Source organism: Heliangelus exortis, chromosome Z (assembly GCF_036169615.1).
Source record: "Heliangelus exortis chromosome Z, bHelExo1.hap1, whole genome shotgun sequence".
Taxonomy (NCBI): domain Eukaryota; kingdom Metazoa; phylum Chordata; class Aves; order Apodiformes; family Trochilidae; genus Heliangelus; species Heliangelus exortis.
Window position 1 is genome coordinate 56,364,795 of NC_092454.1, and position 27,172 is coordinate 56,391,966.

General features: G+C 38.7%; 2 protein-coding genes and 1 long non-coding RNA gene across 4 annotated transcripts in view; all 3 read right to left on the reverse strand.

Moving 5' to 3' along the window:
- The window catches only part of SNX24 (sorting nexin 24), a 94,616-nt gene extending 79,987 nt beyond the window's left edge, over positions 1–14,629 (reverse strand). The window contains exon 1 of one of the 2 annotated variants that reach the window (XM_071732216.1): positions 14,153–14,629. In XM_071732216.1, coding sequence (XP_071588317.1) covers positions 14,153–14,212 — 60 coding nt within the window. In that variant the 5' untranslated portion in view covers positions 14,213–14,629. The remainder of the gene's footprint in view (positions 1–14,152) is intronic. The other variant, XM_071732217.1, reaches the window with a different exon arrangement.
- Positions 1–27,172, reverse strand: part of LOC139789641 (uncharacterized) — a 354,871-nt gene that overhangs the window by 211,129 nt on the left and 116,570 nt on the right. The window lies entirely within an intron of this gene.
- Positions 20,939–27,172, reverse strand: part of SNX2 (sorting nexin 2) — a 37,493-nt gene continuing 31,259 nt past the window's right edge. Inside the window, 5 exon segments of the mRNA XM_071731707.1 lie at positions 20,939–21,427; positions 22,203–22,274; positions 22,382–22,462; positions 26,111–26,194; positions 26,196–26,255. Of these exon segments, the coding sequence (XP_071587808.1) occupies positions 21,377–21,427; positions 22,203–22,274; positions 22,382–22,462; positions 26,111–26,194; positions 26,196–26,255 (348 nt within the window). The 3' untranslated portion in view covers positions 20,939–21,376.

The window sequence follows — 27,172 nt, forward strand, 5'->3', positions numbered from 1 at the left end:
CAGTGACCTGGCCATCTTGCAAGGCAGGATAAGCCCCAAATCCTTTCAGGAGTATCTTGTTACCTGACCTGTTGGATCTTATTCTGGGCTCCAGACTATTTTTGAAAAAATACAGCACTTGGCACCAGGTCCTATTGAATTAGCACCCCATTTTCCTATCTTAAATAATCTTTCCAACTCACCAAAATTATTTTTAATTCTACATTGTTCTCCAAAACCTTCACACTCACTTCCACCTTGTGTTGATGGCAAATTTAAATAAGGACATACGCTATCATCCAGGCCACTGAAACATCATCTCATGCATGACCACAAAAGGACATCTCTCTAATACTCACTATTTATGTATATTTATGTGCTTCTGTACACCTATGCCCATACATAAGTACAAACATGTATGCACCAGCATGTCTATATGTTCTGTTCCTATATGAATATAAGGAAATTACAGTGATTACAGTAGTAAGTTGGTTTTGGTGTTTGCTTATTGGTAACTGATTTAAGATTGCCTTTAGAATGAACAAAACTTATGTTACCAGCACACTGGCTGCATTCAACTTATCTGTACTTTCCACAACCAAACACATTTTTTAACAAGGAAATAAGGCAGAGCTGTTTCACTGATGCACAAATAATATAAACATAAACTAGCACATCACAAAAATTTACGTTCTTTAAAGAAGTCATCCCACAAGAAACTCCATCAAGAAATAAAGCCAAGAGATACTTTCAAAAGTTGGTCTACACCAAGCTTAAAAAGAAACTTTCCTTCTTTCCAAGTGCAATATTGAACAATGAATTCTGATCCCAACCTAGAGTTTCTCTGAGCAACTGTATAACACAACAGTGTTTTTCTGAATATATTTAGAAGTGAAAAGGAAAAAATGCAGGCCTGTTTTAAAATTTTGCTTGGCTATGCAGAAACTGCTAGGCAAATGTGAAAGCTACAGTAGGAAAGAAAGTGGCAGACTTGAACAGACTTGCTAGGGGTATGCTCAGAGCTACGCCGCTGTCATAAATTCCCTAGGTAAAAGTAAAAAGAAAAAGTCTTGTGCTCAAGCATTTTTTATAAATTCCTCAGAGATACCATAAATATTAATAAGAACATATTTTAAAATGGTCTGTTAAATATTAAGGTATGCGAATCTATGCTATACTAATGTTCAACAATTGAATACAAATCTGCTCTTCCCACAGTATTCACTAAATTTTTTACTTTGTATTTTCTCTCCAGAGAAATCATTCTTAGATCAAAGTAACATGTTCAAAATAACAAGATTCAATGATCTGGCAGTTTTTAACAACAGATTACTGGCATGGTTTTGAATGTTTCTTAGATGAAATCACTAACATTAACACCTTCACATTAATTGATTGGTGTCAGCAGAATTCTGGAGAGCTATGCTGCAGGCTCCAACACCAAAGTAGCAATCAATTAAGGAAGTCAGCTGAAAAAAAATGATGCAAAGATCAGAGTTGTCAATGGCAAAATAATCTCATCTCAGTGGTGTCAAAGGAAGAGTAAAAAATGTCATATACTCATTCCATAATGCAATAAAACTATTCCAAACAAAGATTTAGTAACACAATAATTGTCAAATAACTATAACAACTAAAATATATGATGAAGTTCTTCTGGAATCTATATTCCAGAGAAAAATACATAATTTTCACAATTACACAAGCTTCTTTTCCTTTTCCTTTTCCTTTTCCTTTTCCTTTTCCTTTTCCTTTTCCTTTTCCTTTTCCTTTTCCTTTTCCTTTTCCTTTTCCTTTTCCTCTTCCTTTTCCTTTTCCTCTTCCTTTTCCTTTTCCATTCCCTTTCCCTTTCCTCTCTTCTCTCCTCTCCTTTCTCTTTCTCCTTCTCTTTCTCCTTCTTTTTCTCTTTCTCTTCCTCTTTCTTTCTCTTTCTCGTTCTCTTTCTCTTCTCTTCTCTTTTCAGTATTAAAGAACATACCTGCTAAAAATTCTACTGATTTTATCTAGAGAGAACTAAAACTCCAAACAATTAATACATAGTTAAACACCAATAAATTAACACACATATTCACACATCTTACACATTTTTCCTTCTGAATGGGGACAAACAAAGCCACTGATTTTTGACTGTATGTTCTACATGTAGACAGCTGTAAAGCACAAATAACACTGTTTTGTTGAGCTTCCAGGTTCTTAGATCTGCTGAGTTAGCAAGAATGTCCACAGCAGGGTGTTGAGAAGAGGAGAGTTAAATACCACTCAAAATAGGGTTCTCATTTCTCCATACTCTTTGTTTGGCTATCACCATCATGAGGGCCTCTACCATGCTACATGCCATAGAAAGCTACCTGACACAATCTGTAGTGCATTCTTTACCTTCCACAAGCAAACCATCAGAATCTATTAAAATTACTTTACGCCGATAGCACTAGAGACATGACAAATCACAGGCCAAGAGTCAGATACCAAAGAATGTGTCTCAGGGCGTTGGGGCCAGGCCCATTTGCAAGCAAATGATATTGTGTGAAGCTGGCATGCTCAGTGCATGACAAACTGATGCAATTTCAGTACTGTCGTAGAGTCTGGGTGAGATTTCTCTGATGCTGGCTACGGTTAGTGTACAGAATTGTGCAGAGTTCCCAGATTTGAATCACTTGGGGCCTGAGAGGGCTTCACTTGACAAGGCACAAATAATTACACTACACTCTTTCTATTGTACTCTATTATTTTGCCTCTTATCTCTAGGCTTTGAGCACTCATGAACAAGCAAGGTCGCTTCTATTTTGACCACGATGCAACAAAACATTGTTCTTTTGTGATATGATAAATAAAACACAGCCCTGCAGACTAAACATTTTTATCAGGTCTATTTTCCACTTTTATAAGCAACAACTTTGGGAGCTCCTTACAAGAGCAGAGGTTGGAAATAACCATGCAGACAAGTTCACAAGCTTTTCACTTAGAAGTGTGATGCAGCTATCTCTTTATTGTAAAAACTCATTTCAGAAATGGGGCATTAAGTTCTTAGCCCTTAACAGATAACAGTTATATCTGTGATTACTTTAAGCAGGTTTTTACCCCCCTTCAAATCAGCAATTTTTGACAATTTAGTTGGTGCTTAACAAAAAATAGTTTTGAATGTACATTGTGTTGCCATTTTTTTCCCCAGACTCCAAATACACTTCAGAAGTAAAGTAATTGCATTCACTGTATCAATTCAGGAAATGTATTATTTAAACACTTAAGCAGTTAGGAAAATTTTGTTAGTGGCATTATCCTGGTCATTGAATTTAAAAACTGTAATGATATTCATAACATTGACACCTGGAAAAAAAACCAAAAAAACCCCCCCCCCCCACACACACACAAAAAAAAAAAAAAAAAAAGAAAAAAAAAAAAAGAAAAAACAAAACAAAACAAAACAAAAACAAAACAGTCATTTTCAAAGTTTAAAGAACTAACTTTGGGTCATCTAAGTATAGAGAACATTTGCCTCTCAGAAGAAACTCCCTTCTGCCATGGTCTAGGCAAAAATCAGGCTTCTAATTCAGACTTCTGTATTAAAACCAGATGGTGCCAGGTTAAGCTTTAATACTATGTTTATAGATTTTCTGAAGGAGCAATCAGAAACAACTCATCTAGTAGCAAAGGAAAGATTCAAATATGAAGACTAAATGCATGTAGAGAAAAAAAAATTCTACCCAATACCTTTAAACACTGATTCCCACTCATGTATTCTCCATATGTTTATTTTTCAGATATATCTATAGGAGCATGTAGGCACCAAAAGGTAGAGAAAATGTTAAAGAACGTTTTAGTCTAAAGTGCTGACCTTAGCAAGTGTAGTCTCCTACTTTGTCTCTAATTCAGGTCAACTTAAGAATAGCTGTATTTGTGAGGATGTAATTAGCATTCTCAGTAAGACTTTTAGCAATTTCTTAACAAGTCATTTAAAATACATCTAAAACTATTCCTTCCCTCTTCCAAAATGGCAACAAGAATTTATGGCAAAAATTAGAAGTCTGACATGGTAGTATTTCTGCAAAAGGAAGGTAAAACTGAAACTACTGAAGATATTTTATAGAGAGGAGAAATATGGAAGGAAATAATAATAATAATAGTAATAATAGTAATAATAGTAATAATAGTAATAATAGTAATAATAGTAATAATAGTAATAGTAATAATAATAATAATAATAATAATAAACCATACTCATCCACATATTACAGAATCTAACTGAGCTTTATAATCACTGTCAACCAGGGATTTTTAAAACATGCAGAGGAAATACTGCTCAGATTGTATTCCTATGAACGACACATCCACATCCTGAGCACTCAACAAAAGCAAATGCTTCTAACATTTTCTATTAAATACCAAAAATAGATGGTTTTAGTATTTATTGACCTCTTATGCTTCCTTATTACTATATAAAGGAGAAGCTCTGTCTTTGGCTTTTAAATGGACAATGGATCTTTAAGTAAAATCCACCTTTTAAATATTCCTCAACTTGCTTTTAAGAATGGAGTGTTTTGGAGTTTCATGTAGTATATATTATCATGGGACATAATTTATCTTAGAATTTGGAAGAAATCTGGAATGTAATAGGCTATTGTAATTTCTGATACTATAATGTCAAAAAATTCAGCTCCAAATGTGTTTTGCATTTTTCTCCTAAATATCCATTTCTTCACACCTTTCAAGCAAAATAAATATTTTTATAGCATTCCCCGATACTACTATAAATCTAATAGTCCATTAATTGAAGATTAAAATGAAAGTACATTTCTCATGTTTCCACATCTCAAAATAAAAAGTAAGTTAGACTGTAGCTACCACAGCTTAACTGCCCAGAAGACACACAAACAGGGAGTCCCTGTTCCTGGGAAACATTTGATTATATATGTAAAGGGTATGGAAGGGAATCCATATGCAAAGAAACCGAACCTTGTGCATGACCATAAGTAAAGGCAGCTAGCTCAAGTATATATGATCCCTTTTCACAAAAGTAGGTTGTTGTAATCAATACCAGCTTGCTGCCTAACAATTGATTATTTCACCACATAATCAAGATTTTTTGCTTGTCCTTATGCAAAAGATAGGAAAGCTTTAGATTTCATTATTTTCCAATTTGGAGATAATGTGGTACAAGAACACTGTTCTCATATAAAAAGGGAATCCATTTTTAAAAAGTGAATAAAATACAGGAGGAGACAAAGAATATAAAAAAATAAAATAATGAAGACTCATAATTCTTATTTCACAGTTTTCAACATAGGCCAGTGGGAGAAAAGACTTTCACAGATGTTTTATACCATTGCCATTATATAAAAGATTGGAGTCAAACAACAATAATAGATATTTGGATAGTCATTATTTTTCACACCACATCATTGGGCAAAGAAGTGTTTCCAAATGGAGGCAACCCCTTTCAAGAGTGATCTTTGAAACTCAGTGTACCATGTACGCAATTCAAAACTGTCATGTAGAGGCCCTAATCTTAACTGGGAACCACAAACACTGTGACAAACAAATAAATAATACACTAAATGAAAAACGCAGTGGAGGCTTGGCTGTAATTTCTTATAAATTACTATAAATTCTAGCTTCAACATCCAAAAGCATCCTCTCTGGTTTCCCATGTGTAGATTTTCAGAGATGAAGGTTGTTTTGAACAGGAGATGGAGCTCTCACTGCACCAGCAGAGGGGGAATGTCAGGACACATTTTTAAACCTGGAATGACAATGGCCCTCCTCTGTTCTGGTAGGCTCTTACTGTTCTTACCTTACTACAGTGCCTAAAGGTATCCAAGCGTTAATGTTGTGTTCCAAATACTGAATTAAAACCAAACCAAAACAAAAAACCCAAAACACAACAGCCATACAATATTCATAGGTTTTTTGAAATGTGAAATGCTTAAAACATGATATAGAGGTTGAAACAATAATAATAATAAAAAAACCAACCAGACTGTTCCAAGAAAGAAACTATACATGTCCTAGCTACAAGATCAGGACATCTAAGCATAAACAGCTTCTAACAGACTGCGTACACTGATGTTTTCATTTTCCAGTAAAAATACATCACCTTCAATGGAAATGAAGACACTTCTGCTTTGGCACCAAAATGCCCTTCCAGAATGCTCTACAAAATGCTATTTTAGCCTTCTCCAAGCCACAGAAAATGCAGGCTTATACAAAACTGAAAATGAAAATTTGAGACAAGTCCTCAGGTAATTCTTGTAAAAAGGAGAAATAATGTTTGCTCACACTAAGATTATTCAAGATGCAGTAGCTGGCAAACCTCCATTATCACACGCTCACAGTGCATACCAAACATAAGTACTTCCACTGTACTCAACTGTAGCACTGAAATTCTACCACCAAGTGCTCTGCCACGTAATCCTGTCTTCTCTATGTTCTCCTCACTGCCAGGGCAGAGGGAAGATCTTTCTCTACCTCAGCAGAGCTGGGTCAAGACTTGACTAAACTTTGTCTTCACTGGCCCACTGAGCAAGAAACACAATTAGGTCACTAAGCTGTAGTATAAAGTCCCCAAAATTTCGTCCCTATATCTTGTGAATTCAGAGATAATTATTAAAAGAACCACTAAGATTTACATATATTCAGCCTCCACACAACCAATCCTTTAAATTCCTCCATACAAAAAATTCATGATGGAATTTAAAAAGAGAAACTGCTATGGCCAAGAAGAATGTTTCCATGTAAATTAGCGGCACAGTCAATAAATACTCTTCATTAAGACTACAGGAATTAAAATCTGCAAGTGGGTATATATGCTGATATTTTCCAACAGATAATTTTGAGTTACAATAATTTGAAGAACTGTTATTTAAAGTTTCCAGTTCTTCTTCTAAAAAAAAAAAAAAATAGAGATAGCTTTTTAAAACTGTTTGTGCAATACTGAATTAATTCAACAACCCAGTCACTGACAGTAGATGAAAATCGCATCCTTAGCTTCTTCAGACTCATCAGTTACCTGCCATAAAAATGTCTGTATGGACTGAAATTCCCAAATAACCTCATTAACACCATGGCAATGATGTCTAATTATAAGTTAAACCTGAAATAAATTACTTCACACATTAAAAATTTCAGAGCAATTAAAATGTGTGTCACAGTAACAAAAACAAAAACAAAAAAAAAAAAAAAAAGAGATCATGTTGAGTTTAAAAGTCTGGTGTGTTCTCACTCTTGGGAAATAAAGAATAGACATATGCTTAACACCATCTTTGTTGACATGATTTTACAAGTATCATGACTTGATGCTACACAGACACAAAGCACCAGAAGGAGAAGTTGAGCATGAATCCCCCTGATTAAATAATTCCATTGGTACCATTATATTATTTAAGAAGTTTTGCCACTATTACCTCTCAAAAGATTCAGTGGCACTCAAATCGATCTTTATTGTGATGCGTGTTTGATTGCTCTGCTACCACATATCTTTCTGAAAATGTAACTTCCTCATCAAAACCACAAATCAGTAATCTTGGGAGAGTATTGGGTAACATGTTTCTATTCATGGTTTACTGAAATAATGCATCAGCTTTTGGGCTTTCAGATAATAAATTGATGCAGATAACCATGCTGCTCCTTCTCTATCCTGTTCCCAACCCCCTCCTCAACTCAGGAATACAGCAAAAGTGATTTCTTGCTAAGAGAAATCTTACATGGCCATTTTTGCTAGGATCTCATGACTGAATCAGAGTGGCTCTGAGCAACTTCACAACTGTAAATCATTGGAGGTATATGCTGCTGTCTAGTATGTCTAATTTTCCGTATCCTACTTTCCCACTGCATACCAAGGAATCAGTTTCCTATCACTGATGAGTAGGAAAACTGACTGCAGGAAACAGATGTAACTTCTGACAAACACATATGTTAACAAAAAAACAACCAAAAAGTATTTGCAAGGAGCAATCTTTGACCTAATTTGTAAGATCCATTTCTTCCAATAAAACATGCTCCTAAGCTTCCTCACTGTAACTGAAAAAAACGATGGAGTCATACAGCAGTTTTCTGACATTCCAGAACCACTGGCACCTGTCAAATTACCCTCTTTACCTTCCCATGTAAGAAGGAAAAGAGACCTCCTTCAATTCCCTTGTGGAGATATCATGACAACTACAAATTCTCTGTGAAGACACTAAGACAATAAAATAGTCTAACTGATCCAACAGACTAGTATTTATGTTTAACTACTTTGAACTTGGAGCAACGGGTTTGTCACTGATTTCAATAGGACTTAGAGACACAAGGTTACACTCAGGGTGCTTGTACAAGCCCAAGTAGTAAGCCAGAAGTCTTCATACTGACAAATTTAATACTCATAGCATGCAGAGCCTCTTCAGATTTTCTAAAGCAAGTTCACACAGTCCAGAGACTCAACAACAGCATTAGAACAGTAACACTTCAATCTGTTTTCATGTAAAATCATTGACATAATTACTCCCTCTATGCTTTTTAAGTACAATACTTAAAATATTTCCCTTTAAGCTTTCTGATTTATTCATATGTTAATGTTGCTTACTCTTAAGCTTCACATGGAAGAATATCTAACAACTTCCATTTTGACTCCATGTACATTTACTTTAACAGTAAAGAATGCTAAAATACATAAATAATACCAAACTTCAAGTACCTGTTACTTTATACTTTCATTAAAAAAAAAAGTATAGCCTAGTAATTAAACCACTTCTACATACATAAAGTCTGAAGACTTAAAAAAAAATCTGCAGTCCACTAGGATCTTACCTGTCATATCTTACTTTTTTTGCAACTCCAGGTGCAATTTGGGAAGTAGTATTGGAAGTGTTAATTAAAAATGCAGTAAGCACATGTGTCAGTCAAGTATGCCCTCTGCTCCACGACACATTTAAATGTATGTCACCTTGACCTGCAATATACCACTGCAAAATTCTTTTGGTCAATATAAATCAAATGTACACTAATTTATTCAGTAAGTTTCCTACCATCTGAATCAACTTTAGAAATCTAACTAGTATTTATTATTCTGTTATTGACAAAGGGAGCATATTTAAATGATAACAAGAACACATGGGTGTCATTTTGAAGTTGAATTGTTCCCTAGAGACATCCTTAGTAAGTGTCTACGTTTAAAGGTCATTCACTGCCAAATTATGAACAACTGTTGCATTTATTAGCACAGGCTCAATAGTTTGGAAGCCAGTGTCATCAATTTAAACTGACAATGAAATCTCACTGTCCGCAAGGAAAACAGACATTTTCCTTATCCTGGGTTTCACCATTTTATGTATACCCCAAGCAGAACTGGAACAAGCGTGAGTTTACTCTCTCTATATACAGATGTGTATATATATATATATATATATATATTTTTTTATTTTTTTTTTTTTTGAGGGGTGGTGTTGGTAAACAGGCTTTCTAGGTTTTCTTTCAGAAGAGAAGTACTTTAGTAAAGTTCCTGAAAAAAACTGAAACAAGTTAATTTCCCATTTACTTTTCAGGTTGACTCCTACCCCAAATATTGCATTATGGACTTTTCTCTTATTTTTCTTTCTACTCTACTCTTTCCATAAGCGAACCTTTCGCTGCTCAAGACCCCACCCCTTCTGTTCCTTATTTTCTTAATTTTTGTAGCTAGGGAGATGTTTTCCATTTCTGTGACAAGTCACTTCCACCCCCTCCCCAGAACTCCATTCTGCTTCCACAGCTACCTGGCCATTAAGCTCTTGTCATATCACAGCATGACCTACTAAGGTCTCTCTCCACCTTTCTTATAAAAACCCTTTATATACTGAAAGGCCCCAAGAAGTTGCCCCCAGAGCCTTCTCTTCTCCACGTGAACAATCCCAGTTCTCTCTGGCCTTTCTTCACAGTGTAGGTGTTCCAGTCCTCTGATCATTTACGTGGCCCTCATCTGGACGTGCTCCAACAAGTCCATCTCTTTCTTGTACTGGTGATGTGAGCTGAATGCAAATCCTGGTATGGGCCAGGATAGAACTACTTTTCTTTCTGGTAATTTTACTTTCAGCTAAATCTCTTCTGAGCAGCTGCACTTGCTGAAATTAACAGCAAGTTTCTCCGTCAGCGTCTGCTTTAGGTCTGATAACACTCGATGTTTATAGTTACAGCTTGAGAATGGTCTGCAGAACCAAGGACACTGCTTGGTTCTGAGGAACATTTTATGTTCCAGAAAGAGAAATGGAGCAAAAGGGTCAGACCTGCAACCCTCCTTTAGGGAGGAGTGGAGCACACACGTGACCAAAATTGATCAAACAAGAGTATTCCATCTCATACATGCCATATTTGGTACAAATTGAGGGACCACGAGGCTCTGCTTTGCCCATGGCTGGCACCCTGAGAAGATTCTGTTTGTTTGTCTGCCTCTGATAGGGATCCAGCTCCTGTCTGCTGCTGGTACTTACACAAGGCTGCTCTGCAGCCTTGGTGGTGACATGAGAGGTTTTGGGGGGAAAGGGGAGGGAAACACAATATTGCTTTTGTATATACTTAATTCTTTTTTTTTTTTTCTTCATTACTGTTTCATTAAAGCAGTATAGTTTAGTATCCAACCTGTAAGTCTCTCTCCGTTATTCTCTCTCCTTTCCTTATCAGGGAGGGGGATTAATAGAGAGGATCTGTCATATGGTTAATTGCCAGCTCAGCCTTAAACCATGACAATGTCATACTCCAGATGTGGTCTCACCAGAGCTGAGTAGATGGGAGAATCACCTCCCTCAAGATGGCCAAGCTGCTTTTGGTTGCAGTTCTTCTTGGCTGCAAGCACACATTTCCAGCTTATGTTGAGCTTCTGATCAACCAACACTCCCAAGTACTTTTCCTCACAGCTCCTCTCAATCCCTTCACCTCCCAGACTGCATGGACACTTGGGGTTGCCCAAATCCAGGACTTTGCACTTGGCTTTGCTGAACTTCATGAGGTTTGCATGGGCCCACTTAAGCTTGTTCATGTCCCTCTGGAGGGCATCCCTCCCCTCAGACATGTCAATTGCATCACCCAGCTTGGTGTCACCTGCAAACTTGCTGGGGGTGTACTTGATCCCACTGCCCACATGGTCGATGGAGATATTTAAACAGTACTGGTCCCAGTACAGACCCCTGAGGGACACCACTCATCACTGTTCTCCATCCAGACATTGAACCATTCAACACTCTAGGGATACAACCATTCAGCCACTTCTTCATCCAAACGGTCCATCCATCAAATCCATATGTCTCCAATTTACAGAGAAGGATGTTGTGGGGAACCATGTCAAAAGCCTTACAGAAGTTCAGACAGACAACATCAGTGGCTCTACAGTTGTCCCCTGATGTAGCCACCCCATCTAGTGAGGCAGGTGAGACAGGACTCTCCCTTGGTGAAGCCACACCAGCTATCTCAAATCATTCCGCTGTCCTCCATGTTAAGATACAGTTTCTAGGAAGATCTGTTCCACAACCTTCCCAAATGTGAGGCTGAGATACCAGTAGCTCCCAGGATCCTCCTTCCTACCCTTTTTATTTAAAAGAGGTGCCACATTTCTCTTTTTCAAGTCACTGGGGAGGGACTTCAGCTGACTTCCACAACTTCTTAGATGTAATGGAGAGTGGCTTGGAAACTACATCAGCCAAGATGCATTTCTGGGATGCATCTCACCAGGTCCCAATGTTCAGGTTCCTCAGGTGGTCATTACAGTGGTGGTCTCTTACAGTGAAAGGGACTTTGCTCCCCCAGTCCCTGCCTTACAGTCCATCTACTCAAGCAGTGGTGGGAAGAGAGGCTGCATGCAAAGACTGAGGAATAAAGCTTGCTGAGTACCTCAGCCTCCTCGATGTCCATTGCTACTGGTTTGCCACTCATGTTCTTCCTAGGGGAGAAGGTCACTTTCTTTGACCTTCATCACCATACTGTTCTAAATTTTAATCATATACATATGCCTGATCATGCAAAATAACTTAATTACAAGAAAACATGCTTCCCTCAGAAACACTGCATTAGTCCAGGACAGCACCCATCCCTCTGAATTTGAAGGTTATGTTTCAGAGATTAATTACTTTCTACAGAGTAACTTTTTCTGCTCATCTCAAGATAGAGATGATGATGTGGTCTCATTTCAAGAGAAGAGCTTAAGTGGTCTGGACACAGCAACATTCACAAGCTCCACCTGTCCAAGTGAAATAATCTCTTTGCTCAATGCACTATAATTATGTTACTGTTGTTTTCTTAGGTAAATACCTCTGCCCACACAGTATCTTCATAGCTTCTTATCTTCAGTGCAGAACAATGGTAAGCTCTCATTAACCTAGGTTTTGCTGGAGGGAGAGTTTATAGTGCACTCATTTTCATTGGCTGCAAATTTCTATGCTCAGAATAATGTTCATGCAGATTACTTAGCATTGTAACAAATAGATAGTTACATTAAAAGAAGCATTGCTCATGCATAGATCATAAGCTCTTTAAAACATAAAAGAAACACGCTACGTTATATTATCAGAACAGACTTCAATATCCTCTCCCACAAGCATTCCTGATGCAGAACTTAAGCCATGACTTCTAGTACAGTTTCATGGTCAGGGAAATCCCTGAACTGATGCATCTGATATCATACAGCAAGACAACTTTTGTATAGGATGCCACATAGAACCACCTTCATCTGACTGATGAGGCAAAATTATCACACAGGGACAGCTACCAAACTACTGAGCCTGACAAGTTTCACATGCATAAGCTTGACTCACCAGCAGTGAATGGAGGGGAACAGTGCTGCAATTAACAGTGTTTTAATAATAAAGCATTTTCACTTAATAAAGCAAGATCACTTTCTTGAAAGACTTACAGACAGATAGTTTCATTCTGATTTCTTTGAAACTTAGACAGCTTAATATTTAAAAAATTTAAAAAATATAATCCTTTAGGTAGCAGGATTCAGTGACAGAATTACTATTAAATAAAATCCACACTAAAAACAAATACTAAAAATATATACTGCTACAAAAAATCCAATTTGTGTGATGTGCAAATCTTAGAAATCACTCTTTCACTTCAAAACTGCCCAACTTGGTGGAAAACTGGGATCTGTCTGTGATATTGTAACCACTCTTAATCAAAACGTTTTAAAGTTGGTTTCAATGCCCAAAATCGTGCAGACAAGGTGCAGGGGCCTACCTGCATTTAAGTTCGGCTAAGAGGAAGAAATATTAATGCACTTCCACTTCCACATTAATGCACCGAATTATGAAATTTGTAAATACTTGCTAGTGTCTAGGACCAAAGAATATACTGCATTAGTATCAGGTAAATGCAAGAAAGAAATGCAGCTCCTTCATGCAACTGTACCTACATGGATCAATCTTCTTACCATTCTACAGGATTAAGACTTTTTTTCCTGTTATTTCTCAACAGCTCAGAACTACCAACATAATACACTTAATAAAAGAAGCCAGCTTTGAGCTTTTTCCCAGAGCATCTCCTGTGCCCATCCAACAATACGTGGGGAAAGTGTCACAGTTCAACATCTCAGTGGGTGAGAAAACCTCTTAGAATTGTGCAGGGTCAGCTAGAGCAGGTTGTCCAGGACCACATCCAGCCAGTGTCCTCCAAAAAACGGAGGCTTCGAAGTCCTCAGGGCAACCTGTACCAGTGTCTGACCATCCCCATGTTAACTATCCGGTTTTGTCTGATGTTTACATGGGATTCCCATCGAGTAGAGTCTGGCTCCTATTTCCCTTCAGATTATTTGTACATAGTGATACGATGACCTGAGCTTTCTCTCCCCCAGGCTGAAGTCTCATGTTTCTCATCCTTTCCTCACGCAGGAGACGCCGTGTTCAGCCCTGCACGGGGCTCGCTACACCCTCAGCCCTGGGGAGTTCAGACCGGACCCAGCTCCCAGCCCTGCGTCCCTCTCCCCAGCCGCTGCCCAGGCTGCCTGAGTCCCTGGCGCTCCCACCACCGCTCCACACCACGAAGCCCGGGTGGGGCAGGAGATGCGCGGCGGGCCCAGACCACCCCTGCTGCGCGGCCGGACTCCGAGCAGGGCACGACGGCCCCGCAGTCCCTCAGGACGGTCCCTGCAGAGCGGCCTGGCCACCGGCGCGGCCCCGCTCGCTGCTGTCACATCGCCCCCCCGAGGCGCGGGGGTCACCCGCCCGCCGTCCCTCACCGTGTAGCCCCGCTCCAGCTCGCTCTCCTCGTAGCGGAAGGAGGGGATGTACACCTCCATGCCGGGCCGGGCCGGACCGGGCCGGGTCGGACCGGGCCGGGCCGGGTCGGGGTCACCGCCTCCCTTCCCCTCAGGGCCGCGGGGTCCCGGCGACCGGCGCCGCCGCCGCCATCCGCACGTGACACCGCCCACGTGACAGCCGGAGGGGCGGGGCCCGTGGCCTGGCCCCTCCCCCAACCCTCCCTTCCCGGCCCGGGGTGCTCCTCAGGGTCCAAAGGGCTGCAGGGACGGTACCGGCGGCACGGAGGCACCGGGGCTTTCCCCCGGGATCGGCAGGAAAGCTGCGCGCTGGCCCGCAGACCCGCCCTCACCGTACTCGGCCTCCGGGCGGCCGCCCTGAGGAGGGGAAGCCAGGCAGTAAAACGCCGTGGTTGTAAAAACCAAAGCGAGCGCCTGCTTTAATGTGCCCGGGCAGCGGCGGTAACAGGAACATGGGGAGACTAACAAGTGATTTCCAATGGGATTTACCCAATTCTGAATTCACACCACGCCTCACACCACTTCCGATGCCTGCGAACTCCGGACCGCCCTGCACGAGCGGTGCCGCCCGTGATGCCGGGAGCGAACCGCGACCGCATGCTGGGCCGGGAGTAGGGGGGCGGGGGGGGGTGTGAATTCAGCACTGGGGGCAATTGCCCGAATTGTGGCTATTCCTAAGCCACAGAGAAGCATTTCAGAGAGGGGCAGATGATTTGCAGTCACTCGGAATTAAATAAAACTTCATACTCCGCGAAATGAGCAGCGGTGCTGATGACTTAAGCAGTGGAGGCGTAGAAATGTACACACACATCGGCTGTGCTGTTTCACACAGTAATGCTCCCGCACCATAGACATTTGCTAACCCCCAAATCCAATCCATTTGAAAGCACGGCAAGTTGACAACAAAGTGCATTACCTTAAAAACGTACTCATAATGGTGGCATTACCTTAAAACTCACCTTGTAAGGTTTTAAGAATGCTGAAGAGCCCCAGATGCTAAATGGTGAAGATGTGCAACTACTGCCAGTGATCTTTTAAGGAGCAGTTACAGTATAAATTCATGCATATGCAGGGTTTGACTTTGCATAAGCAGTCATACCTCAAAAATGGACAGCAAGCAAATGATTACTTCTATCTGACCTCTGGTTATGCTTACCTGAATGCATTTAAGGTCAGCTTTTTGAAATGTCTCCTGAAAACCAATTTGCTTCCTTCTAGCTTATTAACATCAGTGGAAAAACATTACAAGCTCTTTTCCCCTCCATTTCTCTTAATTTAATTTCCACCAAAGTTAATTATATTTTGCTCTAAGCGAAGACTGTGACCTGAAAACTTCAATGCAAAATAGAAGGCTTTTGACTAAAACCAAGAGTACTAAAGCACACTAACATTAGTTCACTTCACTAGTCTAAAGCAAACAACAACTACACGTGATAAAAAATTATACAAAATCAAAGTCAGACAGTCCTCAGGGACTTGCTTCCCCATAATGCTGCTCCTGTGCCAGTTCCTTCAAATGCTGATGACCACCAGGTCAGTCTCAGTGCTGCTTAGTGGTAGTGGTGACAAGAATGAACAGGTTTCCAGTCCCCTGTGGTCTCACTGTAGGGACTGGTGTGCTTGGTACACAGTGATCACTGAAGGGGTGAATAAGCAATCCTATTTTACCCCAAAGCATACACTGAGAAACATCAAAACTATCCTGAGAAAAAGCAGGATGTGAAATTATAACAGTCTAATCATCCTGGTAAATGTGGGCATGCTAGAGTACAATTACCATGCTGTCTATATGGTTAGTTACTGGTTAAGAGTTAGTTAAGTCTTAGTCTTCAAGCTTAGTTTTGTGTTCTTCCCCTAATACAAACTGTATGGACAGTTCTCATTATACCATTTATGCCATTATGTATTTATGCTGATGAGAAGCCAGCAGAAAAATTTCACAGGGGCATTATTGGTGGCAGTTTGCAATCTAATAACCAATTATTTCAAAAAGCTACTTTTCTACCTAATATCATAAAACATATTAACAAAGAAAAGTTTGAGGCATTAATCTGCCTTCTAATTCAATAGTACATAATGGAACTTTTGACTGTGCATCAGCCAAGAGGAACAAGGAAGATTACATGGTGAGCTGAATTCAAATTTGTCAATACGTTTTGGAATGTTAAATACTTGATTTGCACAATATATCATCATTAGTTGGCTGATCTTTAAAGTTACATCTAAAGAAAAAATAGGATTTCTTCACATGGCTGACTGACTAAGGATTATCTTTCTGTCTCATACACTGAGGGGCAGAAATTTAAGAAACATGAATTAATAAAATACTACCAACTTTCATATCCACATGAAAAACATCCATGGCTCTTGTTTTTGAAAGTTAATTGCACAAATGATACAATCATTCCCACAAACCAGAAAGCAAGGATAATGCATTTTAACTGTAGATTGATTTGAACTCGTGTAAGATATTAAAATGTTAGTAATATTAAAAGCAAAACTGTAGCTAGGTCTAGCTCTACTGGTAACAATTATGTAGGCTGCCTTCAAAATAATCTGTTGAGCAGGCCCGAAAGATCCTGTAGGAATTTTAAGTGTTGACCTTCACCACTGGCTTTTGTTGGAGGTCTCAATATAATGTGTTATATTCTTAACTTAATCCAAAATGTAAAATAAAATAATAAATACCGTCCAATTTTTACTGTTACCCATTCTTGGACTCTACCTTCACCTTCCACAATTATAGAAACTATGAGTCACCACTGTTTAGAACCTGCTTCACTGGTTGAAGCATGCCATACTTAACTAATAGAATAAGAATGTGACATTTTTGCAATCAAGCTTTCAGACTATCTAAAAATGAAACATCGGTTTGAAAACAAAGCAAAAAAACCACCTTAGCCACTTTTGTTGTTTTTTCCAAAGTTATCACTGCAATTCCTTCTTTGAGGAGGACTCAGGACTCATCATGCTAGAAGGATTCATGGGAGAGAAAAGGGAATGAACACTGGCAACTCTGAAAGATCAATTTCCACTAATCTTAACAACTCAAGGACCCCCTTAATGGCTGATTCCTGGAACAGAAGTAGGAAAAAAAATGCACATACAAATTCTAATCAAAGTGATTCGTAAAGTATACATGAAAACAAAAGACTAAAGAAAAAAAAAAAGAGGGAGAGATAGTCCTTAATAAGATCACAACTGCAGTTTGCTTATTTTTCAGTTGCTATCAGAAAGAATGGTTTTAAGTAAACCTGCACCTCAATGATGTAGTCCTACAGATATTGAACTCCTGTGTAATAGAAGCAAACTTCAACATATTTCATAAAACTTTGAGTAGAAAAAAAAAAAAAAAAAGCATCTGTTTCTAAGGTGCTTACAATTTCCTCAGTCTCTGAAGATTTAAGCTGCTTTTTTTTTTTTTTTTTTTTTTACAGTGATGTAGTTGCTTCCAAAACATCACAAAGCACTTTTATCAGCCAGTGCATACAAACAAACAGACCACTTGCAAAGTAGACAGGCAGAATCACAACTCTGGAAAGGTCAGTCAGTTTTCTACACGAGTTCAGAGCCAAATAAAAACCTCAGTACTTCTGACAGACACAGTATTTGGTGCTGGTAAGGAGGAAGTTTTCTCAAGTTTTTCTCAAGTGTGTGTGCACATGGGTGGAGCAAGTGGGGAAAGTCAATATAACAGTAACATATAAGATAACTGCAGGTTTTTATAGGGTGAAATCTGTGCTCCATCCTGCTGAGACTTCCCCTGGAAGTTCCTCAGCAGCTGTGAGACCAAGATAAGGGCATTCCCTTTCTCATGATTTGTACTATCTTCACTCAAATGCATAGGATACACTAGCCTGCAGCTCATCTCCAGAATCTGAAAGAAACTGACAGATCTGGGGCATGAACTAGAGAGATGTTGAAGCACGAACTCCCAGATGAAGCCTTTGGAGGGAAATAACTTAGGAGAGGTAAAAGAAGGAATAATTAATAGGGAAGCAGAATATTCCATTGTAAAAGGGAAAGTGATTAAAGAATCAGAGGCTTACTGCAGACCGAATGTCAGTTTAAGAAAGAGGTTACAATATCCTAAATTTCACATCACAATATGTATTTTTAAGCTAAAAGCACCATGGACATGATGGATACAAGAATGAGGACAATAAAAAAAAAAACAACAAACCACTGTTGTTTTTCATTTAGCCTAAAAGGTAAACTAGACTTCAGTAGCCCCCTGTTTTTCATACACCAGTCTGCTATTTTGCAAACATTTATTTTGTTCATGCTAGTGATTTTTCAGTGCTAGACTGTCTTGGAGATTCAGGGTAACTTCAGTTTAGTACAAGAACCTTTAGCAGTGTAACAACACCTCCATTCACTTGGTTTGAGAAACACTGCACATAGTAGGATGTTAATCATACTATGAAAGAAGACAAGCAAACCTTCTGTCTTCATAATGTAGTGGTATATATGCAAAATAAATTAACAGATTCTTGAAATGAGTTTTATGCTAGCCAAATGTGACAGCTGATTTGGATCTTCTGTTCAAATTAACCCTGTGACATAAAAAAAGACTACAAAATTTTGTATTAGCAACCCTCTGTGACAATGAAGTTCAGAAATAGCATCCTTTTGTCCTCCAGCAGGCTTCTGGTTTTAAGAAAAAAAAACAAAGAACCAAAACAACAACAAAACAACAATCCTACAAAACTATTATCACTTTCAATTGTCTATTACAAAGTCACACTAATCCCTGCTAAGAGACTGATGTGAAAGGTATTTCTCATACTCTCATCATAGAAAGAAGAAATCTCATCCATAATTCAACTGAATTATAATCCTCATAGAAGAAAAAAAGTTAAAAAATCAATAGCTAAGAAACTTGGACAAAACACTTAAACAAAGAACATCATGAAAGCATGCTTGCTCATTTTGCATTCTGCGTATTCAAATTGAGTCTTTAATTCTAGAAGCACTTTCACTCTCACAGGAACAGATCTGAAGTTTATTTTTAAACTGCTGGTCAATTTTCATAAGCACAGACCAAGCCAAAGTAAAATATATCATAACATGTGAAGTGTTATGGCTGTATAACTTTCTTCATAATAAACCTGCTGCATACCTCAGCTTCTCAAAAAGCAGTTACAAGCTAAATTACTTCACAAACACAAGGTATTACAAGCCTAAGATTTAGCATTTCACCATGAAAAAAAAATTCCTGATAAAGGCGTGATAATTTATTTTTTTTTAATAACACTTTCTGTAGTAATTTCCTTGAAAACACCAAGAAATAATCAACAGAATTCTCTACATGAGCAAGAAGAAACACTGATCTGGAAAGTTTACCCTAATTTCATTGCTGTCCTGGTTTGGGCCAGGATAAAGGTGATTTTCTGTCTTGTACTTTTGCTTTTAGCTAAGTCTCTTGTAAGTAGTTGCACTTGCTGAAATTAAGAGCAAGTTTCTCAGACAGTGTGTGTTTCTAGGACTGATAACACTTGATGTTTATAGTTACTGCTAGAGACTGGTGTGCAGAGCCAAGGACACTGCTCAGCTCTGAGGAAAACATAAAGAGGTCCCACCTGCATCCCTCCTTTGGGGAGGAACGGACAAGATAGATGCCAGAATTGACCAAACAGAGTATTCCATCCCATATATGTCATCCTCAGTATAAATTTGAGGGATCACGAGGGCCAAGCCAGATTTCCTGTTTCCAGCTTCCGGCTGCCTGCCCTTCCTGCCTTCCCTGCTTCCCTTCCTTCACCCAGCATCCTGGAAGGATCCCGTCCATTCATCTGCCTGTGCTCCTGATCCGTGCCAGCCCATATCTGTGTGTTCCTGCCTCCAGTTCCCAACTGCTGCCGACTCCAGGAGTCCAGCCTGGACTTTCCCAGGGCTGCCCTGCAGCCTCGGTGGTGACGTGAGAGCTACTGGGGGAAAGGGGGGAGGAATGTGGTATCCATTTTCTTGTATATTTGTATATATTTAGTAATTTTTCCTATTTATCATTACTGTTTCATTAAAGTTGTGTAGTTTAGTTTCCAACCCATAAGTCTCTCTCCCTTATTCTCTCTCCTTTCTTATTAGGGAGGAGAGAGAGATTAATAGAGAGCGTCTGCCATCGGTTTAATTGCTGGGCCAGTGTTAAACCGTGACAATTGCATAAATCAGAGTATGACCTTCCAGCTGAATTTAGCTTTCTGTACTGTTCAGAAACAGTACTGGATGTTTCTATATGCTTGCCCACAAACAATACAAATTCGTGGGCAAAAGAAATAACCAGTCCCTTCAATTCTAAGTAGAATGCTAGTAATTACAATTAGCTTGCATCAGCTGAATTACCTCCTATTCTTGCTCCTCAATTACCAGAACTACTGCAAGACTTACTGAAACGCTGAAGATGATGACATTTATCAGTCCAGTAGAATATTGATATTTGACTATATTCTAACCCTTCAGAAACACCCAGAAGAGATTTCAGTTTATGGCTGTCTGTTGCCAAGCATAGGTTTTCTGACCCTACAAGATTTATTAACACATTAGAATTCATCAAGGCATTGATAACTTCAGGTGAAACACCTGTAATGAAGAGATTAAAAATAAAAGCATGAAAATTTTACCACAAGTAGCTTTTTGTGGACCTTTAACACTTTCTCCAGTTGTTTTTGCCTTTGATATAATCTCAATTTGTTCTTGATTCTACTTGTAAGAACAGCACAAAATACCTACAGGCACAAAACCAGAATGTTCAGTGTTTCACAAGGTACATCTCTTTATTACTGTAATCACAAAACCATGATTTTGTACAGGAATGTTAAAGTGAACATTAATTAATGCAATTAAATTTGTTTCATAAAGATCAGATAAACATACTACAGAACATTGTGTTTTCAGGAACAAAAATATCAGCTTTCTGGCCTTGCAGTGCACATTTTAGTGCAAGTATTAAGACACAATAGTGTTCAATTCAGCAATGTATTGCAGAACATCATGCCACAGTCCACTTCAAAGAGGGTCAGGACATGCAGTTTGTTAATAAAATGCTGTAGTATATAAAAAAAGCCACATGTTAATTAATAAAATATATAGTGGTTTATTTGGATGATTTAAAGTGATTTCACTGTGGAATTTAGTTTTATCCAGGACAAACATCCAGAGTGTCTTGTCATTTGGAATATTCTTCTTTTAGGCGATGGCTTTGGCTTCAGGTAGGAATGCCTCCCAGTATTTTATTAGCTTGAAGAAAAGGGAAAAACACTCACTATTGAGTACTAAATATTGGATATGAAAACACACATACTTTCCTCCTCTTGTGGTAATCCTGTCTCCACTGAACAAAATAAGACTATAGGCATTTCACATTATCTATTCACATTATTATATCATGCAAGAAAAAATACAAGTAAACACACAAATCTGCTCCTAACAGCAGCTGTTACCACCCATTGAACACATTGCTACAAAATACCACCATATAATTTGTTTGCAACCTCCATTTGCTATTCTTACCTCTAAAGGTGCTACTATTTATTTTTTAAACTAAACAAAGCTGGAGGCTTATGTTCCTGGAGTGAAAAAAGGAAAGACTCCAGCCCTCTTTTAGAAACAAGGTATACTTCTGAATCACTGCAAATTGTTTTACTGCTTTACAATATTCAGTTATTTACAGTTTTTAAAAAGAGCGATGAATATCTAAGTATTCGAGTCTCTTCAGTAAGCCTGAGTACATATTTATTAGAATTTATTCCAATATTCCTTCAGTTTCAGAAGGAGAAGACAAGACCCTCCAGTCACCCATATCCCTAAAGGAGCTTCTCCCTTGCTTCCTTGAATAAGAACTGTGCAAGGGTGCATAGCAGTAACTGGGAAACTGCAATTACTATATTATTCTCCAATACAGTACAGACTAAAAGTAGGTCTTTCTGTTTCAGAAACTGTTATATTTAAAGCCTGTCTTTTTTAGCTAACCTAATATGGAATGTATGAAGTATTGTAAAGAAAATCATCTTACCTGCTGCTGTGTTTGCACTAATGACTCTAAGTACTTGATAATAACAGTTTTAAAGTCTTTCACTCGTTCCTTCTGTTAATAAACAGATTATCACATATTAACCTCTTAAACAATTTTACTTGAAATGTCTATGTTATCTAAAGTAAAAATGTAATTTACTTGGACAAAATTATACATGCCTCAAATCTTCCCACTTCCTTGCGAATGGTTTTGGAGATCTGCTCAAAATCTTTCTCCCCTTGTTGAACTTTTGTCTCCCACTGGCAAAGGAAAGACATGGAGAGATAAGAGTTCGTGTTGTCCATTCAGTTTGTCAGTATCTGAACTGCTTTTAGACAGCAACTCAAGAACTGAAAAAGGCCTATTTGGTTTTTTTAGCAGAGTTAAGGGAAAGTATTGCAATAACAATTTCAACAATTCAACAATGTCTGTCATATTTCTCTTGCAGATGACAAGCTACTGAGGACATGTTTATTGGCTTTCCAGTCAGAACACATATTGCTTAGAGAAGCCAAGGCACATGCTTTCTTGTTCAGTGAGAATTATTTTCATAGAAAGCAGAAGTAGAAAAGTTATTCTGGGTAAAAAAAGGACAAAAGGACGATTCAGAGGAAGTGATGTTTCTTGTGGGGTTTTTCCATACGTTTTCCCTTAGTTTATGGGAAAAGACATCCGACTACACAATAAGAGATCATTATCCTGTACATTACCTTATAGCTGCTTTTACACACCTATTATACTGTTAAACTTAAAATAGCTGTATAAATGTATTGTGAAAAAGCTATCTGCCTCACACTTCAGATACACATAGGCTAACATACTGAAATTGCATCTATAGCTGTTCACCTCAACACATTAACTAAGCCATGGGAACCAATATATCCAGTAACACTTTCCTCAGAAAAAGGCAGCAGAGAAGCAACATACGTCAATATAACATATTCCTGTTAGCAATCCACTGGTTCTGTTTTTTCACAAAAACATTTTGTGGTGCAATGTCAGATTACTATTGTGATATGAGATGAGCACCATCTATGTTCCAAGAAATATCTACATAGTTCTATTTTTAGTTTGTATTTATTCAGAGTCCTCTTATTGCCTTTTCAGATACCCATTATGAAGCTATAAAGGTGATCAAAACTGGGAAGACTGTGGTGCACTGAGAGCCCAAAATTAGCCTTAAAAAAGGCTGAGAGAACTGGGTTTGTTCAGCCTGGAGAAAAGAAGGCTTAGGGGGACTTACTGCCATATTCCAGTACTTGAAGGGTAGATAGCAGGAAAATGGAGACTCCCTTCTAACAAGATGTCACATGGAGAAGAAGAGGAGCAATGGGTGCGTATTACTCCTGGGGATATCCTGACTGGGTCTCAGAATAAAATTTTTCACTATGAGAACACCTGGACTTTGGAATAATTTCCCCAGGAAAGTTGAGACGAAGTCCCCAGAGCTAGACAATTTTAAGACTCATCTTGACAATGTGCTGAGCTGTCACATCTAAACCATGTTCCTACCTAGAAAGGTTGGACCAGATGACCCTTGAGGTTTCTTGCAACCTAGCATTCTATGCAGTAAGTTTTAATAAGAAGTCCTTCATGGAAGAACATCCTGAAGAGTTCCCTAATACCTGAAACAATACAAAACTCCAAGCAAGGAAAAGGTAAATTAGATTGCCTCTGCCTTCCTATCAAAGCAAGCAGAGGTGCCCAAAACTTCAGTGAAAACCTCTACAGGCCTAATGGATCCAACATCCCAGTTTCATCATTCCCAAATGCCAAGTACTATAGGAGTTATCACTGGATAATAGTCTGCCATCTTGAAATTTCTGACAAGGAGAAATGTCTCCCTGTTCAGTGAGGTATTTCTAGAACTGTTTGGTGTTTTATTTGCAAAAAGCAACTAAGTCATGGATAAGCTCAAGCTGTGTAGGCTTCCACTTTGCCATTTCTTTGCCAGAAGGACTACTTGTGTGAGTTTGACCTCACTGATTTGCAACTGTCTCAAAAGAGCAATTTTAAAATGAATAGCCCTGGCTAGGGTGGAGGAGCTGGCTGGCCAGAGCTGAGCAGGGGTGACCCCTCAGGATGTGGTAAGAGCTATTGGGTGGAGGCTATTCCTCTTCTGAGCACCAGCCTTCAATGCTGGGACATCCCTCCAGGCATGACTGAGCCACCTTGATTGTACTTGCAAAGCACCTGGCTAAAGGGACTGGAGCAGATCAAGGATGGCATCAGGAAGAAGCCCCTTTCCTGAGGGCCAACCTTTAATGCTGGGACACCCCTGGGTGCACAATGTTCCTGGTTAAATGGCTGGAAGAGAGGAGGAATGGCTTCTGGAAGAAGATAAGAATTGATGACAGGGTCGAGGGCTACACCCTTCTGCTCTCCTCCAGGCAGCCTGTCTTCTAACGACCCTGGCTGACTGACAGCTGCCCCTTTGGAACAAAAGGACCCGGGGCTATATATTGCTGTCCATGCTCTGACTGGTTCTTGTCATCTTTTGACCCACCACCATCTCTGCACAGGACCCTGTCCAGGGTCAGTGCCATCCTGAAGAATCTTGCTGGACAGCTGGACCCCTGGTGGTGACCCTCTCTCTCTCTTTCTCTCTCTCTCTCTCACTCTTCCCAATTTCTTACCCTTTATTTTTCCTCTCTTCTCTCTCGTTCTTTACTCATTCTTTTCTCTCTCTTTCTTATATCTTCTTTTCCTCTCTACCTCTTTTGCCTGGTTCTACATTGTTTGCCCTGTGTCAATTGTCAAATAAAATCTGCTTGCACTCGACCATTTTCTATGGTTGGACTTTGTTTCCCGTATCCAAAACAAAAATAAATTTTACTGTTACCTCAGACCATAACACTACTAGTACAGAACTCAGCAACTCTGAATATATTTCAATTGTATTAAGAACTCAATCAGCACATTCAAATTGCGGATTTACTAGCAACTTCCTCTGATGAATAAGGTAGAAAAAAAATCATTCAGGAACAACATAATTCTTTTAATATTGGGACTGAAAAAGAATCACTAAATATTTCCTACTACTTCCAATACTTGGGAACTATTTTGGAAAAGGAGTTCCATGTCACTTGTACTGTGGATGGATGAGTGACATCAAGAGGGGCAAGCAGCAAGAATGTCACCAGAGTGACACTAAGTTTTCCCAGTAAACAAAGGCCTTTTTCAAGATAAAGAAAGCCAAGTTAATGAGTAACTTCAACACCTTATGCAATATACATTGAAGAGCAGAAAAAAACAAAGCAGCATGTTGTTAGTGACCAATGAGGAAGCCAAACAAAGTAATCGCATAAGAAAGCTTGACATCTATAATGATGTTCTCCCATTACTTAGTGGGACAAGAATGGTCCATAATTAGAATGCATTAACATTAAATAATTAAGTTGTCCTACCTCTTCAATTTCCTTAGTGAAGCATGATAGAAAAAGTGTATAAATTATGACACTTCAACATGTTAGATTAATTTTTACTGAAATTACACCATATATACATACACAAACATATATATGGGTAGATATGCTGCATAGTTAAGCAAAACATGGGAACATTTCTCCATTAGTTGTCTTAGCTGTATTGTAGGTTTAGAAGTCAAGAGACACCTACCCAAGAGATCTGCTAACAGTTAAAAGCATTGTATTACTTGTCCATGTTCCCCTCCTCCCATCTCCCACACTGTAGAGACAGGATTACCTGCCTTACAGATCTTAAAACAAGTAACAATTGTGCACACTTAATATTTAAAATAAATTCCTTTTAACAATTTCAGTAAATATGGAAAACAGCAAATGATTAAGTGATTTGTAAATAAAAATGGCATAAAGTAGTGCATTAATGCAGCATGAATGAGTTAATGCAGAAAGTCTGACCTCCAAAATAACTTTTGATAACATTACCTCTTTTATCTCATCTTTAGCTTGCTGCAGTTTATCAGGTTTGTTGGCAAGCTGGAGCTTTGCTTCAGCTTCGCGTTTTTTTTTGTAAAGTGACCTGAGCATCTTGCCACTTCTGCCAGCATTTCATTCGATGATCAAACACCCCCTGTAGGGACAGACAAATTTATTAAACAACTGTAATTGCTAGAGCTATCTAAATTCCTAGTATTTAAAGGTAGTTCTGGATAGAAGTGAGCTAGTCAAAGAAACCTCAATGAATCTACCACGTCCTCTTGCATTTCATTTGACAGCATACTTGCACAACTCAGTAGCTTCAACAAATGACAGTCTATTCAAGAAGCCTTCTCAGGCTTCTTCTTAGTGCCCCAAAACATTTTATTCTCCTCATTCCATCAAAATAACTACCAGCACAACCACCACCAGCACATTATAGTGCTCTATAATGCAAATACTTCTCTAAATACAGAATGAGTGAACTTTTCATGTATATGGATTACATGTATATTCAAAAACACATTTTTTCACCATTGGAATGAGGTAGCAGAATTAATGTATACATTTCAGAAAGAAAAAAAAGACAAACACATACTCCCAACATTCTGTAAAGTTCAAAGATATTTCTGGATTAAGTTTTTAGACACCCTTTCCCATGTCAAAACCTAATTATACTGTGCAGTAAGATGCACACCAAAATTATTGCCTTTGGCCGCTTACCAAATTCAGCCCAAATTATCTTGAAAATTTATGAGCATACTGTAAAAATAAGTAATGTGAAAGAAACAAGTACAGTAGGCTTAGACACAGAAGTGTACAGTGTCCTGAAATACTGTGCACAATTAGTACAGCTGAAAGTAGATCGTGTTCACCATTTACATTTTGTCTGGACCTTATTAATCCATTCCTGTTTTTGTTAACAACCATTTTTATGATTGGAATACCTCATCATGGATACATGTATTTTATTCAGCTAGAACATCACACAAAAATTTAGTCCTAACTATGTTATAAAATGTGCAAATGCACACATTCATTTACCCTAAATCTGAAAGTTGAGGAATGTGA